The sequence below is a fragment of the Oreochromis niloticus genome, linkage group LG8 (genome assembly GCF_001858045.2).
Source record: "Oreochromis niloticus isolate F11D_XX linkage group LG8, O_niloticus_UMD_NMBU, whole genome shotgun sequence".
In the NCBI taxonomy this organism is placed as follows: domain Eukaryota; kingdom Metazoa; phylum Chordata; class Actinopteri; order Cichliformes; family Cichlidae; genus Oreochromis; species Oreochromis niloticus.
Genome location: NC_031973.2, coordinates 5793925 through 5815021, shown reverse-complemented (window position 1 = coordinate 5815021; position 21097 = coordinate 5793925). Strand labels below are relative to the sequence as shown.

Here is a 21097-nt window from a genome sequence, read left to right as displayed (position 1 = left end):
ACTATACAAAAACTGGGCACAGCCAAGGTGCTGTCACCTATGGTCTTTGAGCCATATTATGAAGCCTTATAATAAAGAACATTTTGGCCACCCCAATTCCAACTTTCTTTTTTTTTTTCTCTGACCAATAACCCGTCCATCACTTGTGTAGTTTTACAGCTTTAAGGCAAGTCAGCTGATGTATGGGTGTTAAATTAACCTGGTCTATACACGCAATCACAATGCCAACGCTGCCACTTGTCTCTGATAAACTCAAAGCTCTAGCAACACAAGCAGCGTATATAACAACTTTACTGCTTGATACAGAAATGATTATTGACATGTTTCATTGGTATGTGATGTAGCTGATGCTGAGAGACCACAGGCCTGTAAAAACAAGCTGCACCTTCTTAGACAACAGTAATTTTATCGTTAGCTGGTAAACAACAGTTATTAAATGCAGTCCATGAGATGCTGGGATAATGGCAGATATGTATAAAAATTTAATTTAAGGTTGTTTTGCATTTTGTTTTCTCACTCATATCCACCCTATTAAACATGCTGCTTGTATGCATTTTTAGGACGGTGGGGAAGTTGTGCCAGAAGCCTCTACTCTGCTCCTTCAATGGCTTACACTGCAACATCAGCACTTTCTGTATCACACCGAGTTATGTTCTCATTGCCCGCGACTACAAAAAAGCCAATCGGAAGTGTTGAATTGTGAACGTTTTGTAATTAAGTTCTCATATTATCCAAATTTTGATGCAGGCAGTCTTTGATGCCAAAGCTCTTATTGATCATTGAAATACAGGGCGACTGATTTTGTCATATTTTGGAGATTTCTGTCTGCACAGGTGAAGGCTGACATTGAGCAGGGGCTCTAAGTCACAACAGGAGTTTAAAAAATAGAAAACAATAGAAAGGAGAAAAAAGAAAGCATAATGCAGCATAATGGAGCAGAGGGCAACAGAGAAGACAAACATGAGCGGGGAAGAAAGAGGGGAAGCAAAAGAAATGTCGCTGCACTAAGCCGACGAGTTGGAGAACGACCAGAAGAAGACGAAGGAGGAGAGGCAGAGGAGTGGCGAGCAGACAGGGGATTATGGCTGCCGCCTGCCCCCCATGGCGTGGGGGTTGTGATGCTGCATGCAGATGAGGTGCCACACAGGCGGCAGTGCTGCCAGGTCCTGGCTCTCTCACAGAGCCCATTCTCCTCCGTGTCCCCCTGGCCTCCCCCGGCCCCAGGCACCCCGCTGGGCCCAGCGCTTTACAACCCCAGAGGAGCACTGCAGCCAGGCATTCAACACCAGGCCCCGCGCCACTTCTCATGCACATGCAGCCATATAGTGAGCTATATCCTCATTCACAAACCCATCAACAACAGACACACACAAACTACAACTAAAGAAACTATGAGAAATGGGTCTCCACCACCACCATTCACTCCGAGCACAACAGGCCTGGACCAAAACACTTGCTAATAACCATACACTCACACACAGGCGTTCACACATGCCAGTTGCAGCCAAAGACCTCCAACAATTCCTCGCAAGACTTTATGTTGGCATCCATAAGATCTGCTGCCCTCTTTCTGCCACCTCAGGACTAGCAAGAAATAAACCCTGGTTACCTTTGGAGGTGGTTTCTTCAGCAGCACCAGCAGAGCCTGTAGCACCATGTTGGAGAAACGAGGGCCAATAGGAACGTAATCTGATGACACACATCATTTTATTGTTTCATTTCCTCTGTCTCATCACGTCTGATTCAAATAAAAAGTAACTTCAAAAGGCAACTGAGTAGAAGACCGCTAAATATTTTGGGCTCTCTCGTCTTACCCAACAAGCGCTCGATGTCGTCCACAACCACACAGCTCAGCTGGGATTTGTAAGCATCTTCAAATATCTGCCAAAGGGAAACAAAAAGGTACAACCTGATCTCCATCGAAGAAAAAACACACCAGCAAACACTAAAAATAACTACTAGTATTTTTAAAATGACATTACTACACTAGCAGTAGTATCTTAATTTCTTAATCCAAACATCTGGTATTTGTATGCACTGTATCTGCATTATGAAATCTCTGTTACCTTTTTGATGGCTTGGCATTTGGCGATCTCAGAGTGTCCGATCATCTTGTCCGGAGAGCAAATCTTGATGAAGGGAAACTGGGAATCCTCAGAAATCTTAGCCGCCAGTGCCGTTTTCCCGCTGTTAGGCGGGCCTGGCGGTGAAAAGAAATCACTGATCAGCCATTTTAATTGTTAGTAAAGCAGGCCGCTGTCCTCACCTTATTTTATTTGCCCTATGTGTTTGAGTTGCATGACACGTGTGAGAGTTACCTTCCAGCAGCACAGAGACTAGTGGCGTGCGGTCACTGTTCTTTGTCTGCTGCACCAGCAGCTCCCCGTCCTCCAGGGCTGCTGACACTGGGTCACCCCACCGGATTATGCCGTTCATGATGTAGCTGGCGTAGTCCTCCTGGTTGGTTCCAAATGCCTGAAGGAGTGGTACAAGGAGAGGAAAACAGAAAGTGAGACTCTAATTATGTTTGACTGCGTGAGCTCAACCGAGAACGGAAATATTAGTTATAAAAAAGATATTTCCTCTGTGTTGTATAACCTGCACAAGTCCTTCATCTGAACCCAGTGAAGTTTAATCACAAATAAATATAATTTACAAGTATTTTGGAATATAATTCCTGCTTCTATCTGGACTGCTTCCTATAACATTTAGCAGCTGAACAGGTTCAATTTAGGTGTAAAATAGTGTTGAGAGGCCCCTGAAGCCTGTCAAAAACAAAACTCATGCCCAGAGTGGAAAAAACAGTTTATATTTATATGCAAAACTTAGACTAGTGACATCAGCTCGACTTCATAATACTGTCATCACAGGTTTTAGTTACAGTCTAATGAGGAGAAAAGACCAGATTATTTAGAGGCATCTTTCAAAGATTCCAGCCTGCCACTAAATTTCAAGAGATTTCAGTGTTGCAAGTCAAAACACTTTTGCAAAGGTTGTGGCATGCTCACAATTGATCGTTTAGCGTAAGGTGGTTTTAAACTCTTAGTGTCTCAAGTCAGTCTGATAAAAACAAACAAGCTAAATCCTATCCTAGTTTCTTTTTTTTTAAAGTCTTGACTCATGCAAATAGTGTTCGATCACATAAATATTATTAACAACCAACAGGAGCACTCAGTTCTCTCAAGCAGGTCACATGCAGATTGTGCAATGTCTTCTCTTTTTCTTTTGTGATTTTTGTTTCACACAAAAAAGAGAAAAAGCTGCTTCTGTTTCTGCACCATCATTCAAAGTTTTTCTCTTTGCAAAGATCCACCAGCAACATGACTGGACTGCAAAATCTCAAAGTCTGTGACTAAAAACTCTGACTTATGATGCATGGATTTCTATGTCAGAGTGTGCCGGATTTTTCACGTTTATTAGTCTTCTTGTCTGTGGTGGGCGTTAGATTAAAACATCATGGTGAATGGCGTATCCAAAACTCAGGTTTTCCTTTAGATTTTAGAAACAACATTTCTCTCAAATATTTCAGGATGTTTCACTGATCATGTTATGGAATAACGAAAAGGCCAGAGAAGGTGGGAGTGGTTGAGTTAAACTTCAGGTTATTTTGATTATTGTCACTTTTATTTCACTGTACTCTGCATTTCATTTTTAAGAACTTAAGAGAGACATGTGCACAGTAACTTACGGGTTTGATGTCGTTATTCAGCGAGGCCATGAAGTCTATCCTGTTGACCTGGAGTTTTTCCGCCGTCTCCATGTTTACCTCCACTGTGTTGCTGGCCTACATCAGAGCAACAGACAAACAGCACAGGTACAGAGACAGCAAATTGCTTCGGATGAACTCGGTACCCCGTCTCGTGAAATCCATTAAATGAAGTACTGCACATGTAGATTGCAAAATGTGTCAGAAGACAATGTACTCCCTCAGAGCAGAAAGGTCAGACAGAGAGACGGAGGGAGGGAAGAATAAGTGCCTAAAGGAGTGAAGAGAAACATCGCTGCCATCAGACATGTGTAATGCCCTTGTCTGTCATTTATCATCACCCTCCAATATCTGCTGCTCTGCGGGGGCAGAACGCTTAACAGATGAGAACTTCACCTTATCTTTGTGCCCTACAGAGCAGTATAGATTTGAGCCAATGCACCTGATAAAACACTTAAGGGAGGGCACACACACAAGCACACACACCTGGATACCTACCCAACCCTTCGACACCTGGGTGGCTGCTTAAACTGGCACTATAATATCATTTATTATGCCCACCAGGTGTGTGGCCTGCAACTTAAGCCAGGAACATGACACTGTTCCTGTCAGTGCTTTTGAAAAAAATGTATTTAATATAAACGAGCAGGTTTTCAAAAGTTGAATAAATTCTTTGCATTACTTCTACTTTCCTTCTTCTCTTCCTTTAGTTTTCTTTTTAAATTTACTGCCCTTTAATTAAACTTTGTATTTGCTTTATATAGTGCATATTGGCTTGTGGAAAATACCTTGTGGTAAATACTGGTTGCTTGCCAGTATTTTAACTCTTATATTAGTAAACAACGAATGCATTCTGGCTTTATTGCTCTGAGGGCATTTTACTATTATTTCCTTGTCTTCTATAACCCACAGAACATACACATACACATTAATAAATGGACAGTAAATAAGCTCCTTGGACTCTGACCTTGATGTGTCTGTTCATGGCAGTGGACTGAGCAGCTCTGACCAGACCCTCCAGTTCAGCACCGCTGTAGTTCTTGGTTTCCACAGCCAGCTCTTTAACGTCGACGTCGCTGGCCAGCAGTTTGTTTTCCCGCATCCTCGCTGTGTGGATGTGGAGGATCTGAATCCGCCCAGTTTCATCCGGTAAGCCTTGAAGAATAAAGCGGAAAACAGAGACAGCGTGACCGCGTGTGGTGTACTGGTGCTGTAGTGCACAGAGACAGCCAAAGAGTCACAGCTGATAACAGTCTTGCCTCCATTGAGCTTTACCAGTAAGGCTGCTGGTATTAAGTTGGAGAAATCTGCATAAGATACATTACTTCTTCATTTGATAGCAGGAGTATTACTTATTTACACTGTTTTTAAGACTTTCTGACCCACAACAAGAAAAAGGTATGAAAATTATTAGAAGCATTACAGTTAGAAGTATTTTCACTGATTTTCTATTAATTATTTGAGCAAATACTTTAATTACTTCATAGGTTTTAAAAACGTGTTCTTTAATCATTTTCACTTCCTTTTCAATTCAGTTCAGTTTTATTTATACAGCGCCAAATCACAACAAAGGTTGCTTCAAGGCACTTTATATTGTAACGTAGACCCTACAATAATACAACAGAGAAAACCCCAACAATCATGACTCCCTATGAGCAATCGCTTTGGCGACAGTCGGAAGGAAAAACTTCCTTTTAACAGGAAGAAACCTCGAGCAGAACCAGGCTCAGGGAGGGGCGGCAATCTGCCGTGACCGGTTTGGGTAAGAGAAGGAAGACAGGACAAAAGACATGCTGTTTTCAGTCTACTGAATGAAAGTCTGTATGTTCGCTACTTCTTACCAATCTCCATCTTCACCTCCAGTCTCCCTGGCCTCAACAAGGCCTCATCTATCAGGTCGGGCCTGTTGGTCATACCTGAGGCAGACACACACGAAAAGACAGAAGAAAGGGAAGAACAAGAGTGATGAGGCAGAGTGCGGCTGTTCAGGTGGGACACAGGAGAGGATTTACGTGTAAAAATGTTTATGCTAGTTTACATATACTGCGAAAAAATGTCTGCGTGTTCGCACCTATGACCAGGATGTTGTTGAGCTGCTCCACTCCATCGATCTTGGATAGCAGCTGGTTAACCACGGTGTCATGGACTCCTGTGCTGCCTGCCATGCTGCCACGCTGCTTGCAGATGGCGTCAATTTCATCAAATATGATGATGTGAAGGCCGCTGTTGGCACCGAGCTGTTCGCCGACACAGACACAGAGGAGGAAGATTAATGTGTAAACTGTAAATACGTGCTTTGCACCTTTATCCTATACCATCTGTTCACACAAGCAGGGAGGACATCGTCTCGATAATGCTGAGTAAATCCAGTTTTTCTACATCTGTCATGCTGGATATAAGTAATTTTGCAGGAGATGGTGTTACACAGTTACACCTACTTACTTGAAAGCGCAAAAGTGATATGCATGTTTATCATATTTGCTACAGGGGAGACAACACAGATGAACCACAGAGGTAAAAAAAATAACTTTCCCTGTTTACAAATCAATTAAGGAACATTCTCTTTTTATATTAGAAGCTTTAAAAAAGGTTACGCTTAAATATAAAAATTAAGCTTTATCTAGAGAAATATCAGCTTCCTGCCACACTTTTCCTAAACTGAAATCAGAACTGGATAGTATAGATGCATAGCTCTTGTTTGATTTTATTGCCATATAAAAGTTAAAGGTTTTTATTTGTCTATAAATCAGAAATTACTTTCAACAGCCAGAACAAGTCCATCTTTTGCACTGAATCATGCACTGAATGATAAATGAACAAAGCCCTCTCTGTAAAAACTTTCACAATATTGAAAGGAGTAAATCTGGAACATCTGGAGGATATAAGCGCTTTATATACACAGAGTATAAGAAAAGAGATATCAACACCATTAAACATGCACCAATTTGCAAAAATGTCTAAAAGATAAACTATAGACACACAAATGTGTATTTTAAACTTTTTTCCTTCTCAAATACGCTTAATTTTGCTTGTAGCTCCTTTTCTTAAACATATAGGTATGCATAAGTTTAGCGTTTTACCAAATAAACAGGGGGTTGATTTTAAGGAGCTCTCTGTTATTTTCAAGGTCTTACAATATTATAATTGTCTCTTAGTTCTGGGAGTCAGTTTTCGGGTCCTCGGGTAAAGTATGTTGGTGCTGGCCATTAAATTCTGTGGAAAAGTTCGTCTGCCTGCACAACTCAAGGCTGAAAATTCATCAGTGTGTTGCGGTCCATTTCTGTCCTCCCAAAGTTTTCTGCCCTGGAGCTGAGACGCACCTGATACAGCTGCATTTTATTGGAAGATGTGCAGAAAACTGACTTTGTTTTGGCTACTATAATTCTCAAAATAAGAAAATCTGGTTAATGAAACTGGAATAACTAAAGTCTCAGGCATTTTTGTGTAAGATCTGAAGCTGGCAAACCATAGGAAGTTCTGGTTTGGACATTCATTTAAAAGTTTAGGGAACAAAAAGTAAGCACAGCAGTGTTATTACAGCTGGGTACTGTCTCTCCTTGGCTGACCTGTATTTTCTTGACATCCAATTCAATTTACAGTGATTTAATGTGGAACTCCATAAAATGGCTTTCCATCTAGCACCTTGCAGAGGCAGAAGAATTAAAAAAAAAAAAAAGAATAAGCTTCCAATAATAACATAAAAAACAAAAAAAATATTTTTGTTAATAAAATAAAAAATTGAAAGTAAACTTTTTACCGAAAGTGGAAAATGTGAGTCAAGTTTTTATATTGTAAAAACTGTTTTTTACAAATGCCCCCTATTATATGAAAAGATACTCAACCAAAAAGTGAAACTAATACAAAAAATGACATTTTTAACAATAAAAACCAAATTTAAAGTAAAATCCACACAGCAAACAAACTAAAATCAGAAGGAAATTGTACATTTACATTAAAATAAAACTAAGTATACTATTAAACTATAATAACCTTGTAAAATATGAAATCAAATAACTATTTCTTTCAGCGGAGACACAGAAGCATAGCAAGAAGAAGCCGTGACTGCTTTTCTTTCATCCTGAGCTGAATACAAGTATTGAGCCTCTTATGAATGAATGAAAAAAAGTGATGGAGCAGCAGGGTCGCTCCATCTACGGACCTGTCAGACTCTGACGTAGCATTTAAAGCAGGTGTAGAGCTGTTCATGTCACACACTAGATGGTGTGTGTGGGGGTTTGTAGGGAGGTCTAATAGGAGGTCAAAGAGAACCCAGCCCCTCATTAAGTGGTGCAGAGTGAGGCTTATGTCACACCATCCAAACCAACTATCACTGCTGGGTTTCAGTGCCCCCTCTTCCCTTTCAAACACACACACACACACACACACACACACACACACACACACACACACACACACACACGAACTTTAAAAAGTCATTACAGCTATGTCTGGCTAAAGGGCAGATCTCTCCACTCTTTGAGAAATTAGATTTTTTTCTGCAGTGCTTATCACTAATTCACTGGGATGCTGGAAGAATACTAATAGTTACTGAGAAAATACTCTGAACAAACACGGTGACTTCTGATGACTTCTAGATTAGAAGTTTAGGAAAGTTCTAGCAACACAGCCAATATTACTTGGAATTAGCTGCAACAAAACAGACTCATTTATTAATACCAACAGGACTTCTATGTTTGCTCTGCTTTGGTAAGCTGGCTCTGTTGTGGAAGAACAATACAAAATGTACATCGTGTCCTATTCTCACCCTCTTCTGTTCATCCTCTGCATCTGCAAACAGCTTCCTGATGTTTGCCTCAGACTCTCCCACATACTTGTTGAGAATCTCAGGGCCGTTGACGATCTTTGGCTCCCGGGCCTTCAGCATCTTGCCAATCTGTCGTGCCATCAGGGTTTTACCACAGCCTGGGGGGCCGTACAGCAGGATTCCCTTCACATGTTTACAGCCTGGAGACAGATACACAAGCAGAGGAGAGGAGCTGATGTTAAACCGAGCACCCACGGTTCACTTTCACAGCGAGAAAATGAGTAGAAATCGGCGGCAAAATGCAGAATTTGTATCATATGTTTCCAGAACAGTTACCTATTTAACCAGATGTCTGCATAAGAATGTGCTAAATCTATTCACAAAGGGAGAAGGGATTTGATACCAGAAGCTATCTGGTTTCTGTCTGCAGTCCAGGTTGTATTGATCAGCCCCATTTGAGTAGGCTCTGGCTGCAAACAGGTAAACAGTCCGTGGGGAACTACATTGCTGAAATGCAAATTCAAAACCACTCTGTCTCATCCAATAATGTTTTAGCTTTATTTTAGCTGTGTTTAAATATATCTGCACTAGTAAACATAGACAAGCAACAGAACAGGAAGTCTTGGCCTGGAAATCTGCTGGTTACACTGGAGAGCCCAGAGGCTACGTAAGAAGGGTGGCCGATGGCTTCTCCAGTTAAAAAAAAAAAATTGTAATTCAATAGGAGAAGGCATTTCCTTTAAGTGTGGATCATCATTTCCTTCAAAGACTTGCTTCTTCTCCAAGAAGACCATGCGTGGAATCCATGAGCTCTCTGCTCAGGGATGTTTACAGTGTGGCTCTTTTAAATGGCCTTTTGCACCTGGTTAATGACATTTAGCTCAGACTAATTGAGAGGCCACAGATAACCATCTGAGCTGCCATTTGGGCCTGCTGAGGGAAAAGCAGCCCGACTGACAGGTGAGAGCAGAGAGACGAGGGGGTTGGCTTCTCTTGCAAGGTGGGGAAAAGTGATGTGGTTGTGTCGGATTTGGGAGAGCGAGCACTGAAGCTTCTCTCTGTCTGCTTCACCTCTCTAGGAGCAAAGGGGAGACAAGGTGAAGCTCTCAGGCACACACACATCATGTGTGACGTACGCACGCATATTGCCGCTCTGTCAGCACCTGCACCCCCTGCTCCCAACGCCTGCCAATTACCGCTTTACCTTTTGCTGGGCGCGCTATCAGGACATGCCATCTCATTAGAACAGCCAGCTGGGCACAGCCAAAGGCCAATTCCTGCACACAACCAACTGTTTAAAGGTCAGCTCGCACACTGCTGGACACTGCCGCTCTTAGCTCTGCAGGTATGGAGAGTCTGAGACACTTATGTAAAGTGTATATTTGCCATGCTTTGGGGGTCCTTACAGCAGGTTTTCACAAGACTGTTAGCTTCTTGGAGCAAGGATTAGGACAGATGTGTGCGAATGCGTGTGAGAAGAGAGGGTTTGCGTATTAGTCACAAAGACCGCCTGATGGCTTTCATTAGAATGAGCGGCTGTCCTTTTGGCAAATGAATCATCATCATTGTAATCTGATTGCTGTCAAAGATTTATTAATGAGAGGGGATAGCAGGGATTTTAGTCACGGTCCAGGCACCCAGAAAGGACACTGCTTTGATTGTTCCCTCACTGTGGGGGTTGCCGATTCAGGTAATGCTGCTGCATTTCTCAGAGGAATTATTTGACGTTATGTTTGTGTTACGTCGACGAAAGGATTAAACGCAAGCTGAATGTAATAACTGAAAACACTGATTATATTTAGCATGAGTAATCTCTTCAATCTGATGAACAGTGGAAGAAATACTGAGAGAGAGAAAAACAGTGATTATTAGGATTGATTTTTTCTTTCCACATTTTTTGTTAATGTTCATCAAGTATGGACAAATGCACTCATATCGAGTGACTATGAAATTTTTTGACAAACAAAACTTGTCAAAACACTGAGGATCAATGCTTTATCACTCCAAATGGGATGATAATTTAGAAAATGAACACCATATCAGAGCCAATAAGAGTAGAAACAGTTTAGTTCAGTAACATCATCATGAAACAGCTTCCTGAGATCATAGATGAAGTAAGAAAGAGGGTCAATTTCTCATAAATTTCAACACTAATGGACTTCTTTTTGCTGGCCAGTTATGTCCTCATCACACAGATGTCTTAAATCATCATCAGACTTTAAGCATCGCAGTATAATAAGTGGAAAAAGAGACACAAACAAATGAATACGTGATGGCAAAACCAAGGGGGCTCACCCATCTGTTCAACTATGTCTGGAGGGAACACTCGGGAGGCGAAGGCTCTCCGGAAGATGTCCGAAAACTCCTTGTCAAGGCCGCCAATGCCCATCTTCTCAAAGTTCCAGTCTGGGCTAATAATAGACTGGCGCGACTCTCGGGTCTTAGATTTCCCTGGAGGATAAAACATAAAAATGTTTATTATTCGTTCAACAGTACACTTTTAATTCATTTTTCCTCCATTTGTTAGTGTCTTAGATGTTGCAAGCTTTATTTTGATGTTCAACAAAGTTAATTAAACTTTAAAATGTAGCTTTAAACTGTCCTTGAGACAGTTTTGGTTTCTGTAATTAAAATATTGCATTAATAAGTCATCCAATGCCATTAAAGCCCAAAGGCTGGGCTACGTGAGTGGAGTGTGCCTCCTTGTGGTACTTTAGAGAATTGCTCCAGATGTAGTTAATGTAGACAGGTGTAACAGGTGTAGTGGTTTTAGCAGTCACCTTTGCACTGTGTATTAAGTGTAGGTATATGAGAATATATTTTTACAATGAGAGAAAAAGAAAAAGTCTGACACTCACCGGCCAGGATCACGGATGAGTTCTCTGCTTTCTCAAAAATCACCTGACTGTTTGCCACCAACAAACCAATGTCAATCTAAAGGAACAAGCAAAAGTAAGATGATAACTAGCTTGAGTCATTGCCCTGTTCTCACTGCTTCAAAAGTAGCATCAACCTGTTTGAAATCAACATTCAGGTACAACATCTGGCCCTTTAACTACCTGAGAAGGTTTAAAATAAAGTGTATGGATTAAAATTAATAGCTACCATGATATATAGGTGAGTGAATATCAAGGGACAGCAACAAAATATTCTCCAGATACCTTCTGTTTCTTTCCAGAACCATGTCCTCCCCTCAGGATGCTGGGGTCCATGGCCTCCATATCTTTAACTCCCAAGATGAACAGCTTTTCGCAGAAACTCAACACGAACTGTTTTTAAAAAAGAAGATACATGCACAGGACAAAACGAACATAAACGCACACAGATAATCGGTTTAACGAGCACACACACATTTAAGTAGTAAACAAGTTTAAGTGATCACACATTTACTCTTACATTTATGCGTATAGGTGTTATTAAGCTTCATTTTAAAACTGGTATCCGGTTTTGTTTTAGAATCAGTATTTAAAGTGGCACAATGTTAACTGTTAAAGCCAAAAGCACCTGCTGGCCAACACTGAAGGCCTGGTTGTTGAAGTTCTGGAGGACCTCAGCAGCCATCTTGTCTGTGTCGTAGGCCTTGGTGTCTGCATGCTTCTTCTGCAGGAAGTCAATTTCCACGGTCATGCTGCTTACACACTGTTTGGACTTGTCAAACGTGTAGTTTGACACTGTGATGGCAGAAAGGAACAAAATAAAAGCAGGAAGTATTTCTCGTTAACCTGAATCATTGCTCATGGGCTTTGTAGTGGGGAGCTGGCAGACTATTTAACGCTGGATGTGACAGTTTGTATTTTTGCAAACAGCTAAAGTAATGTTTGGAAAAGTGTAGGACTGTAGTGCATGTGTAAAAATGTTTATTATATCACCTAATAAAGCTGTTCGAATAATAAAAATCACTTTATTTGTATAACAGTTTTCAAAACACAGAGTTACATTGAAGATAATACTTCATAGTGAACAAGTGAGGAAACAGTTGCCAATTCATATATCCACCATGTAAAGAGCAACATTAACATTTGTCTGGAGTCATGTTTTTTGGATAGAAGTTAGCGCTTCTCTTGTTCCATCTCGTTATTTAGCTCCTCGACACTACTCTTTCCAAACACTGATCCCAAATGATTTATTATACTGATGGTAATGTTTTGAGGTTAATGAAAATGAAGAAATTTTTAAAAAGACATCACGAAAGCTGTTTTTATCACTACCACAACCTACAAACATTTCAATCTGTTATGACATTAGTAGCTTTAATGTAATTTTATTTCCCAATACTAATAAAAAATGAATGCAACTTAAACTATACTGTCTGTTTGGAAAGACTATGAAGCCTCATAAAATGTAAATCAAAGCAAAATAAATTGATGTGCAAAACCACAAGTTTTAGATGCAATTTTGCAAACCTAAGCCATGCTGCCACGGTCTTTGTAAAGAGAAGAGGCAACACTTCCAAAGAAGAATGTGCTAGGTGTCTTCCTGGGAACATTGGCAACTGTTTAGAGTTTTCCACTTGTGAATAATCCTTCTCACTGCAGAATGATGGACTTCAAATTGTTTCAAAATGTGGAAATTGACTTCTAACCACTCCCAGATTGATGAGCAGTTACAGTTGATTACTGCTGGCGTCTTTCCTTCTTTCATTTTGTTAACATGCACCTAAACTGTCCAGAACAGCAAACTGATAACATTTTGCTTTTATAAAGCTGATTAGCAACACAGGGCAGTAAAATATACTTAGTTTTTCGCACATTGCATCTGCATTTGGCTTAGTTTTTATTAAATAAGTCATAACAAATGCAATATGTAGTTTTTTGCAGTTGATATGAGGTTTTATTTACCTAATTTTAAGACCCGCTGAGCACCAGGTTACTTATAATGTTCTGATATGTAAAACTTTAGAATTTAAAGAGAGTGTACTTGCTTTTTTCCCCAGCACTTTACATATTGCTATATCTACTAGTATCCCTCTCATCTCTTCTTAAATGCTAACTAAATAGCTGAATCTGAGCTCATTAGTGCATATGGAGGGGTAACCACATCACTAGTTCCTCGTTAGCAGCCAGCAGCTCCTTCAGCCTTTAATGTGTGAAACCAAATGTGAAATCCAGCAGGCAGCTCCTGAATTAGATATGATCCATCATCCCCTTTCACTTTAAACTGAATGTCTTCAAACTGCTGCTATCTCATTATGAAAATGAGATAGTCTGTAAGTAGCGTGCTGATATTTCCACTGCTGCCAGGTAATGGAAATATCCACACACAATATGCCCACATTAATCATAGTTACTAGAAGACACTGCTACCACGTTTACATTCATTATAAAAATGATTTGAATGATTAAATACATGGTTTAAGTAGGTTTAAATAGCAAAACATAGTGCTTTGATGAATAAGAATACCTGAAGAATAAGAGTAAGGGCTTTGATGTTTTTCACGGGGATCAAATTTTAAAACTATGACGACATTTATTCTTTTCTTTCCCCCAAATCAAGTAAGACGCACCACTTTAGCCTAAGGGGCTAAGTAAAAATATCTATCAAAGGAAAGTCTTCCTCTTTCACTGGATGCTGGCTAGCCTCTGTGACAGAAATGCAGAGGCAACACCTACACATATTGTTCAACTGTCTTTCAATCTGCCGGGCAAATCATATTTCTTCATTCCCTCCTGACACTTGAATAATAGCTATACCCTCTAACCTCACCTACAATTAGAAATCTGTATGATAAGACCATCAGAAGTCAGCACACTGGGAAAGACTGCAGTGTGCAGTCAGAAGCATGCACGCTACATCAAAGAACCTTCAAGGTCCCTGCCAGTGGTTCTTATGTTTCTATAATAGTGAGTTGCCAGTGACTCTAAAGGTATTCACTTCTATGACAGAAATACTGAAACTCTGTTGATAACTACTGTTACTTAGTTGTGTATTTATCACAAAAAATGTTATGTTAGACCTTTCAGAATGTACTTAAATCTCTTTACAATAAAATCAAGGGAAAGTTAGAGGTGTTTTTAGACTGGTGGTGCACTGGTTTCATTAGTCCGGCCCTCTTTAATGGGCTCTAAAATGAGATTCACACCCATGACCTAGAGCAATCATTAGTCTATGCACCCTGAACATAAAAGTAAGAAACAACTAATCTTTTACTGAGAGCTGCTCATAACAGAAATTATCCGTATTTTATCAGAATTAATCTTAATTATCACCTATATCAGTATAACTGCATTCTAAAGCCTCAAGAATAACAGGATGAAAAACAGATGAAAATGCAGAGATTTTTGTCAAATAAGATTAATCCAATCATGTGTAGTGTCTCACAAATTCATCCCCAATATGAACCAGGAAAACCCTCAAATGAAGTAAACACTTTATTACTTATTTACAAGGTATCACAGTCAGATGGGGAGAAAACAAATCAACAAAAAGCAAAAAAACCTTCATGTTTTGTATTCATTTTGCTCTGCTGCCCCCAAGTGGCCAAATGTGGAAAGCTTTAAATAAAAATGCATTGAAAAGATTAATTCTTCAACTCACCTTCAACCTCTTGTCCAATTATTATGCCTGCCCATTTTCTCTGTGAACAAAGAGAAGTGATTGATTTACTTCCACGCCTTATCATTTGCTCTTAAAAAGTGACGCACTATGGCAACGACCTTGCTAACATTTAGCAGTCTAAAAGGCAATAACATTTTCTACGAAGCTACCACACAGAAAACATCGCTGCATGTTTCACAGTGCAACATTCCTCTGCAAGATGGTCTTATTTCACAGAACTCCACTGAAATATATCACTCGTGTCTTTGATGGGCAACTGGCTATTTTTATTTGAGACAGCAGGCAGACTCAGTTTCCATGTTTTAAAATGGTCATTCAGTCAGTATAATTCTTGTGGTAAAATAAGACCATCTTGAGGAGGTTACAGTAGTACCTGTGTGCGGTCGTAGCTGCCAAGTTTATAGATGGAAGAAGAGCAGGCAGAGACAGGCAAGGCAAAAAGAGGAAAAAGCAGGAACAGACAGTTTGAGACAAACAAAGAGGTCCATGCAAAGAGCTCTCAAACTACCACACAGTTTTTAAGTTTACTTGTCAGAATATCAGATCACAAACTGCTATGAAGATTAAAAGAGCAATACACAACAATATGCTTTGTTGAAGTGTTTTCATTCGTTTTTAATAAGTGGAAGTTATCTATGACACAAATTTGTGTCTGTTGCTGCTCACTGTGTCCCAAACAGTGCATTGTTTTAGTTTCCATGCCGGTCAGCTTGGTCATGTGACTACTGCCATCTACTGTAGGTAATGAGCTGTGGCTCAGGAACTCATAGAAACCCCTCATCAAAAACACTAAGCTATTCATTACTGATTAAAAACATTAATCGGTCAAAAGGGAAAAATGTTGAAGTGTTTTACTAAGTTTCCTGAAAACTACAGCAGCTCCCGACGCAGGAAACCTCTGCTTTTAAATACATGCTACAAAGTCACATTTTCCAATCACTCTGATCACTGCTTGTAACAGCTCACCTGCTGCTTTTGTTCAAAATACAGTATATACTATCAATAAAAAAGAAAAAGTACACTCTGTCAATTCTAAGGTTTTACATTTCAGGACATAATAAATGATCTATTCTTCAGCAGGTCCTAAAATTCGGTAAATGCAACCTCAGATGAAGAGAAACACATCATATATTACACTATGTAACTATTATTTAACAAAAAATAAACAATGGAGAAGCAGTGTGTGTAATTACCCCTGATGATTTAGTATCTGTTGGACAGATGGCCAACATTTAACACCTGAATACTTTGGTATGTAAAGAAGTTCATGGCCAACTCAATGACTGCAAGGTGCTCAGGTTGGCTGAAAAACAAGCCCCCCTCATGAGGTTTTGGTACTGATGTCCTCCGTTTAGTTTTTGCCAAAGTAGCACTGTACATTATGGGCAAACATCTCTGCTTTGGTCTCACCTGTGCAAAGGACATTGCTCCAGAATCCTCGTGGGTTGTTCACATATAAATTTGCAAACTTGAGCCATGCTGCTGTTTTCTTTTTGGAGAGAAGAGGCTTTCTTTTGGCAGCACTTCCAAACAAGTATACTTGTTCACTCTTTCTCCAATGGTGCTGTCACGAACCTTAACATTTAACATGCTAGCTGAGGCCTATAGAGAGCCTGAGATAGATCTTTTGGGTTATTTTGCAGTTTCTCTGAGCATTGTACGGTCTGATAATTAGTTTTTCACAGACTGCTTCTGCATTTTGACTTTATTCATTTATGACACATTTATTTATGTCATGTTTTGTAGTTTATCTGAGGTTTTTTTTACCAAATTTTAAGACCTGCTAAGGTCCTGATATCTACAACCTTAGAATTTAAAGAGGCTGTACTTACAGAAAACAGTCGTGGTAAAAAAGTATCGGTAAAAATACCGAGATATCATATTTGCAGGAAATGCATCAAGAAATCGAGTAATCAGTGACAACATGCGGCCAAGGATCATCTGAAACTCTCAAACATTTGAGCCTACCTGAGCCTGACTGAAGGCGATGGTGTTGATGTTCACACTGGAATGCGGCTTCAAGGTGAAAACATACTTGTGGGCTGAAATGCGTACAATCACATGTCTGCATCGAGATGAAGAATTAGAAGGAAAGCAAACATGAAGCAAACACTTGAAACAAGCAAATTCCCATTACCTTTTTTTCTTGACAAAGGTTTTCAAACAAGATACCTTGGCTGGAGTTACGAATGAATATAGACGCAATGAAGTCATATATTATAGATGTAATAGTAACATGTTCGACTGTCCTTCAGAGAAGCACTTAACATGTCTATGTTAATTGTTTTGATGAAATTATGATTGTAAACTGAATGATCTGGGCTGGACAGTTCATTCTTGGCCTTTTAACAGCATAACAACAACAGTTTGTATCTATGTTCCTTTAAGTTGTATCTTACTGGATTAATCAGACCATGACTGAGCAAATGCCGTGGACATACAAACATCCATCCAATAATGGGGTTTGTTCGTCTACTAGAAAGTCAAAAATATGAATGCAGACATCACTATCAGCTGATACATAAACCCACCGATTTGACAAAACTGGACACACAGCCTGTGTAGATGCACACCAAAAATCTGACTCACTTTTCAAAGTGCTGATCCTTGTCACTGATGATAGCACAGTTGGTGAGCGACAATTCGTCTGACGGGCATCGAGCCGTTTGCATAACCTGAACAGAGAAAAAAATGTGACTTTGCAAAAGACAAAAAATAGAAATAAAAGCATTTCTCAAGTTATGTCTTTACATCACTTGTGTTTGTTTTGTGTAACTTTAAAAAACCTCCGGGCAAAAGGTTTGGTCGGTCTATGGTCATACATGACACAAAAAAAAGAATCAGATAGTCACACATGGCCAGAATAATTGTAAATTAATTAATGTAATTTTGCAACTCAAATTTAGAGTTCTGAAAGCTAACACTGTTAGTGTGAATGTACAGTACATTACTTCACTTCTTTTACCAGTTAAAGGTAAATTTTCTCAGGTGGGAAGTGCATCATGGGGAAAGTGACATGATAATTTGTGTTATTTCCTGCCTTTTGTGGAATTAGCCAGCTGAATTTAACAGCATAGAAGCACACATGTGCTGTCATGGCTGAACCAAGAAGCTTTTTAGTGCTAGTATGAATACAAGTGTGCCTTCAAATTTTGGTTTACTACACCTTGAGCTTTAAAAAGGTTTAAAACTAGTAGTCCAATGCATCACAGGCCTGTACAATCTTTTTCTTTCAGTGCTGGTTTTTTCCTGTCAGTTGCACTATGCAAAGCAATGATGTCAAAGTCACAGCAGAACATTAACCTTCTGCACACCTGAGTCACATGCATGCATGCTTTTTTTTTTTTTACTACTCTCTCCACGTAGCCTAGTCAACTCTTAGACTGGCCTTGAAGAAACATTTTGTACTGTAATTGCACACTAGGTTTTCAGCTCAGTGATCTTTATGACTCCACATCAGGCTGTTGTGTAAAAAAATAACTATGAACCTATGAAAACAGAAAATGTCTCAAGGCAAATTCATACAAAGTCTTTATACTGACACATACAGGCTGCGTAGCAAAAAAAGAAAAAACACTACCAAACCAAATTACTGTAGAAACACTGAAAATTATGAGAAAACCCCCATCTAATTACATCTTTCTTAGAAAGCAACCAAGATTTAACCTGCTTTCATCTCAAATATCCAAAAAGATGATTAAGTGCTGACCTAGATCTAAAAACGTTAATCTCGGCCTACTTTAAGCATTTCAGGAAGTAGGCTTTCTTGTGCCTTTCAGCTCTCCTGATAATCTCAGATTGTCAGTCTATCCAAGGTCAAAAGTATTAAGAATTGTTATTTTTTGGCGAGTTGTTGGTGATAATAAGAACTGTTTTAGGTTTGTTCATTGAAAAAGGGAAAACAATAGCAGGAAGGTGACTAGTCCCATGTTCAGTGGGCCCCCTCCCCTTCCTCTCTGAACAAAAAAAGTACTAAAGTACCCAAAAAAAAGCCTCTGAGACTGAAGAAGTCACGATAAAATGTTTCTCCCATCGAAAACACTACGTCCAGGTGAACAGACTCAATTTGATGGTACAGCAAAAAGGTGACATGGCATGTAAAAGCATACTTGACTCACATTTGCAACTACACACAGTATCTATTATAAGATTTAGCCCAAGAGGCCTCTGTTTTTCTCAGCAATAAGTTTGATGACAGAACAGCAGTGAAGCTTACTGTCAATATGGGTGTAGTTAGTAACTGAGCTCCACACAGCAAACAGTGACCGAGATGTTGAATTGGGGGAATGAAAGAACATGTCCACAGCAACCCTCACGTATCTTATCAACATCCAAGAGTTTACTGGGGAAAATCTGATAAAAGTCCTTTATCAAACCATCTGTTTAATGAGCTTAAACTAGAAGATAATTGATCTTTCCTTGGCACTTTGTTGTACACAGTTACAGCAAAACGTGCAGACAAACTGCACGTTTACATGTTGGACTGGCTGAGAACAGCCCATTCTTTCTCTTTTTGACAGTAACACCTGTACTATGCCGAGGTGAATCTAAACGACGATCACTACATTAATTTTAAAGCTATGGTTACTAATATTTTACACATGAATTATGTTATAGTATTAACTGTATTAAATACAACTTTAATGGGAAAAGCTACTTGACTATAATCCATCAGATTCTCCAACGTCTTGACAGAGATGCCTTCAAATAGACTAAACTTTATTAATATAGCCTAGTAGTTCTTTTCCAGTCTTATTGAGCAAAACATTTAGAATACATTAATACAGTACTTTTAATGCTAAACTATTGTATAGTGCTTTTTTTCTTACACTGCTGATATGTCTGCAGCAGCAGTGTTGCTATTAAAGGTGCATCTTATTTTGCAAAATCAGCGGCTGTGCTGCCAACGCCTTACACTTACCAGTTTCATGTGACTGCTTAGCCTGATTGCACATGTTAGGGGTGAATCCAGACAAAGGAAAGATACCCTGGGTATACTAACCTTGCTTTCAATTACAGGCCCCAGTAACTTAGCAAATATATTACTACACATAACAAAAATGCTGGTGAAATGTGTTTGTTTCATGTGTGTGAATTAATATATAGGATGATATATTACAATATCACATTTTTAAAATCACCAAATACCCTATATCTCTGGGCCAAAACCTAGTGGCATAGGGCTTTTCAGACTTAATTACTGGTTAATTGAAAGTAGCTAAAGTACTTGATATTAGTAAAAAAGGCAACTTTTAACACTTAAGTTAAAAGTCAGTTTACAGTAAACGTTTCTCTTTATGTGCCTTTCTTGTTCCCTTTTACCCATTTAACACCGCAACACTTCCTTCATTTCACTTCACAGACACATCCAACCCTGAACAGCAGGTTTTTTATATCGAGGCTAAAAACACAGCTAAACAGACCAAATACGGCAAATGTTACTTATAATAATTCACAGGTGGGAAACAAAAACAGCTGCATGAATGCTGAGTTTCACACTGGTCATAAGATACTCCATTTGTCTTCCGGGCTGCCTACGAAGTTATGAATGACAACCGAATCTGCCACACAGCTAGTGCTGTGCTGGCTCACTCTCCGAGTACAAACCCCCGGCAGTCCTCTAAGTGTACTTCCGGCTTATTCTTCACTATTTTCCGCTCCAAGTGTACTTCTGAGTCTGAGCTTCAAATAAACTCACCCGCGTAGACATCACTGTGAGTTGTTTTTGTTTTTTATCCTACTTCTGGTAAAACTCTGCATCAAGCTTCCGCTGACAGAGGTAAACGCACAAAATGACGTGTGAAGAAGGCGGGATTTCAACACGTACTGTAACGTCATCACGCAAGCGACGGGAAGCTTGTTTCTCAAATCCGTAGACACCCATAAAACACTGATCTTCAGCCAGGTTGGATTGCTCCAAGGTGACAAAAAAAGGATGTGTCAGATAATAGATAAAGCAAAATCTTTTATATATGGGAAAAAATGATCCACAATAACATTAGGCTGGGTTTAGACTTAGTTTTAAATTATAGTCTTCAGTTTTCATTATGTCTGTGTTTTCCTTTCATATT

General features: G+C 39.5%; 1 protein-coding gene across 1 annotated transcript in view; it reads right to left on the bottom strand.

The window, feature by feature from the left end:
- The window catches only part of LOC100706831 (vesicle-fusing ATPase), a 29244-nt gene extending 8381 nt beyond the window's left edge, over nucleotides 1-20863 (bottom strand). Inside the window, exons 1-17 of the mRNA XM_003448662.5 lie at nucleotides 20725-20863; nucleotides 17616-17701; nucleotides 16995-17091; nucleotides 15006-15045; nucleotides 11976-12142; nucleotides 11633-11740; nucleotides 11330-11405; nucleotides 10767-10922; nucleotides 8472-8671; nucleotides 5778-5943; nucleotides 5548-5622; nucleotides 4674-4861; nucleotides 3689-3784; nucleotides 2319-2475; nucleotides 2067-2200; nucleotides 1815-1881; nucleotides 1610-1689 (exon numbers count right to left, since the gene is read on the bottom strand). Of these exons, the coding sequence (XP_003448710.2) occupies nucleotides 1610-1689; nucleotides 1815-1881; nucleotides 2067-2200; nucleotides 2319-2475; nucleotides 3689-3784; nucleotides 4674-4861; nucleotides 5548-5622; nucleotides 5778-5943; nucleotides 8472-8671; nucleotides 10767-10922; nucleotides 11330-11405; nucleotides 11633-11740; nucleotides 11976-12142; nucleotides 15006-15045; nucleotides 16995-17091; nucleotides 17616-17701; nucleotides 20725-20736 (1905 nt within the window). The 5' untranslated portion in view covers nucleotides 20737-20863. The remainder of the gene's footprint in view (nucleotides 1-1609; nucleotides 1690-1814; nucleotides 1882-2066; nucleotides 2201-2318; nucleotides 2476-3688; nucleotides 3785-4673; nucleotides 4862-5547; nucleotides 5623-5777; nucleotides 5944-8471; nucleotides 8672-10766; nucleotides 10923-11329; nucleotides 11406-11632; nucleotides 11741-11975; nucleotides 12143-15005; nucleotides 15046-16994; nucleotides 17092-17615; nucleotides 17702-20724) is intronic.
- Between the last annotated feature and the right edge of the window lie 234 nt (nucleotides 20864-21097).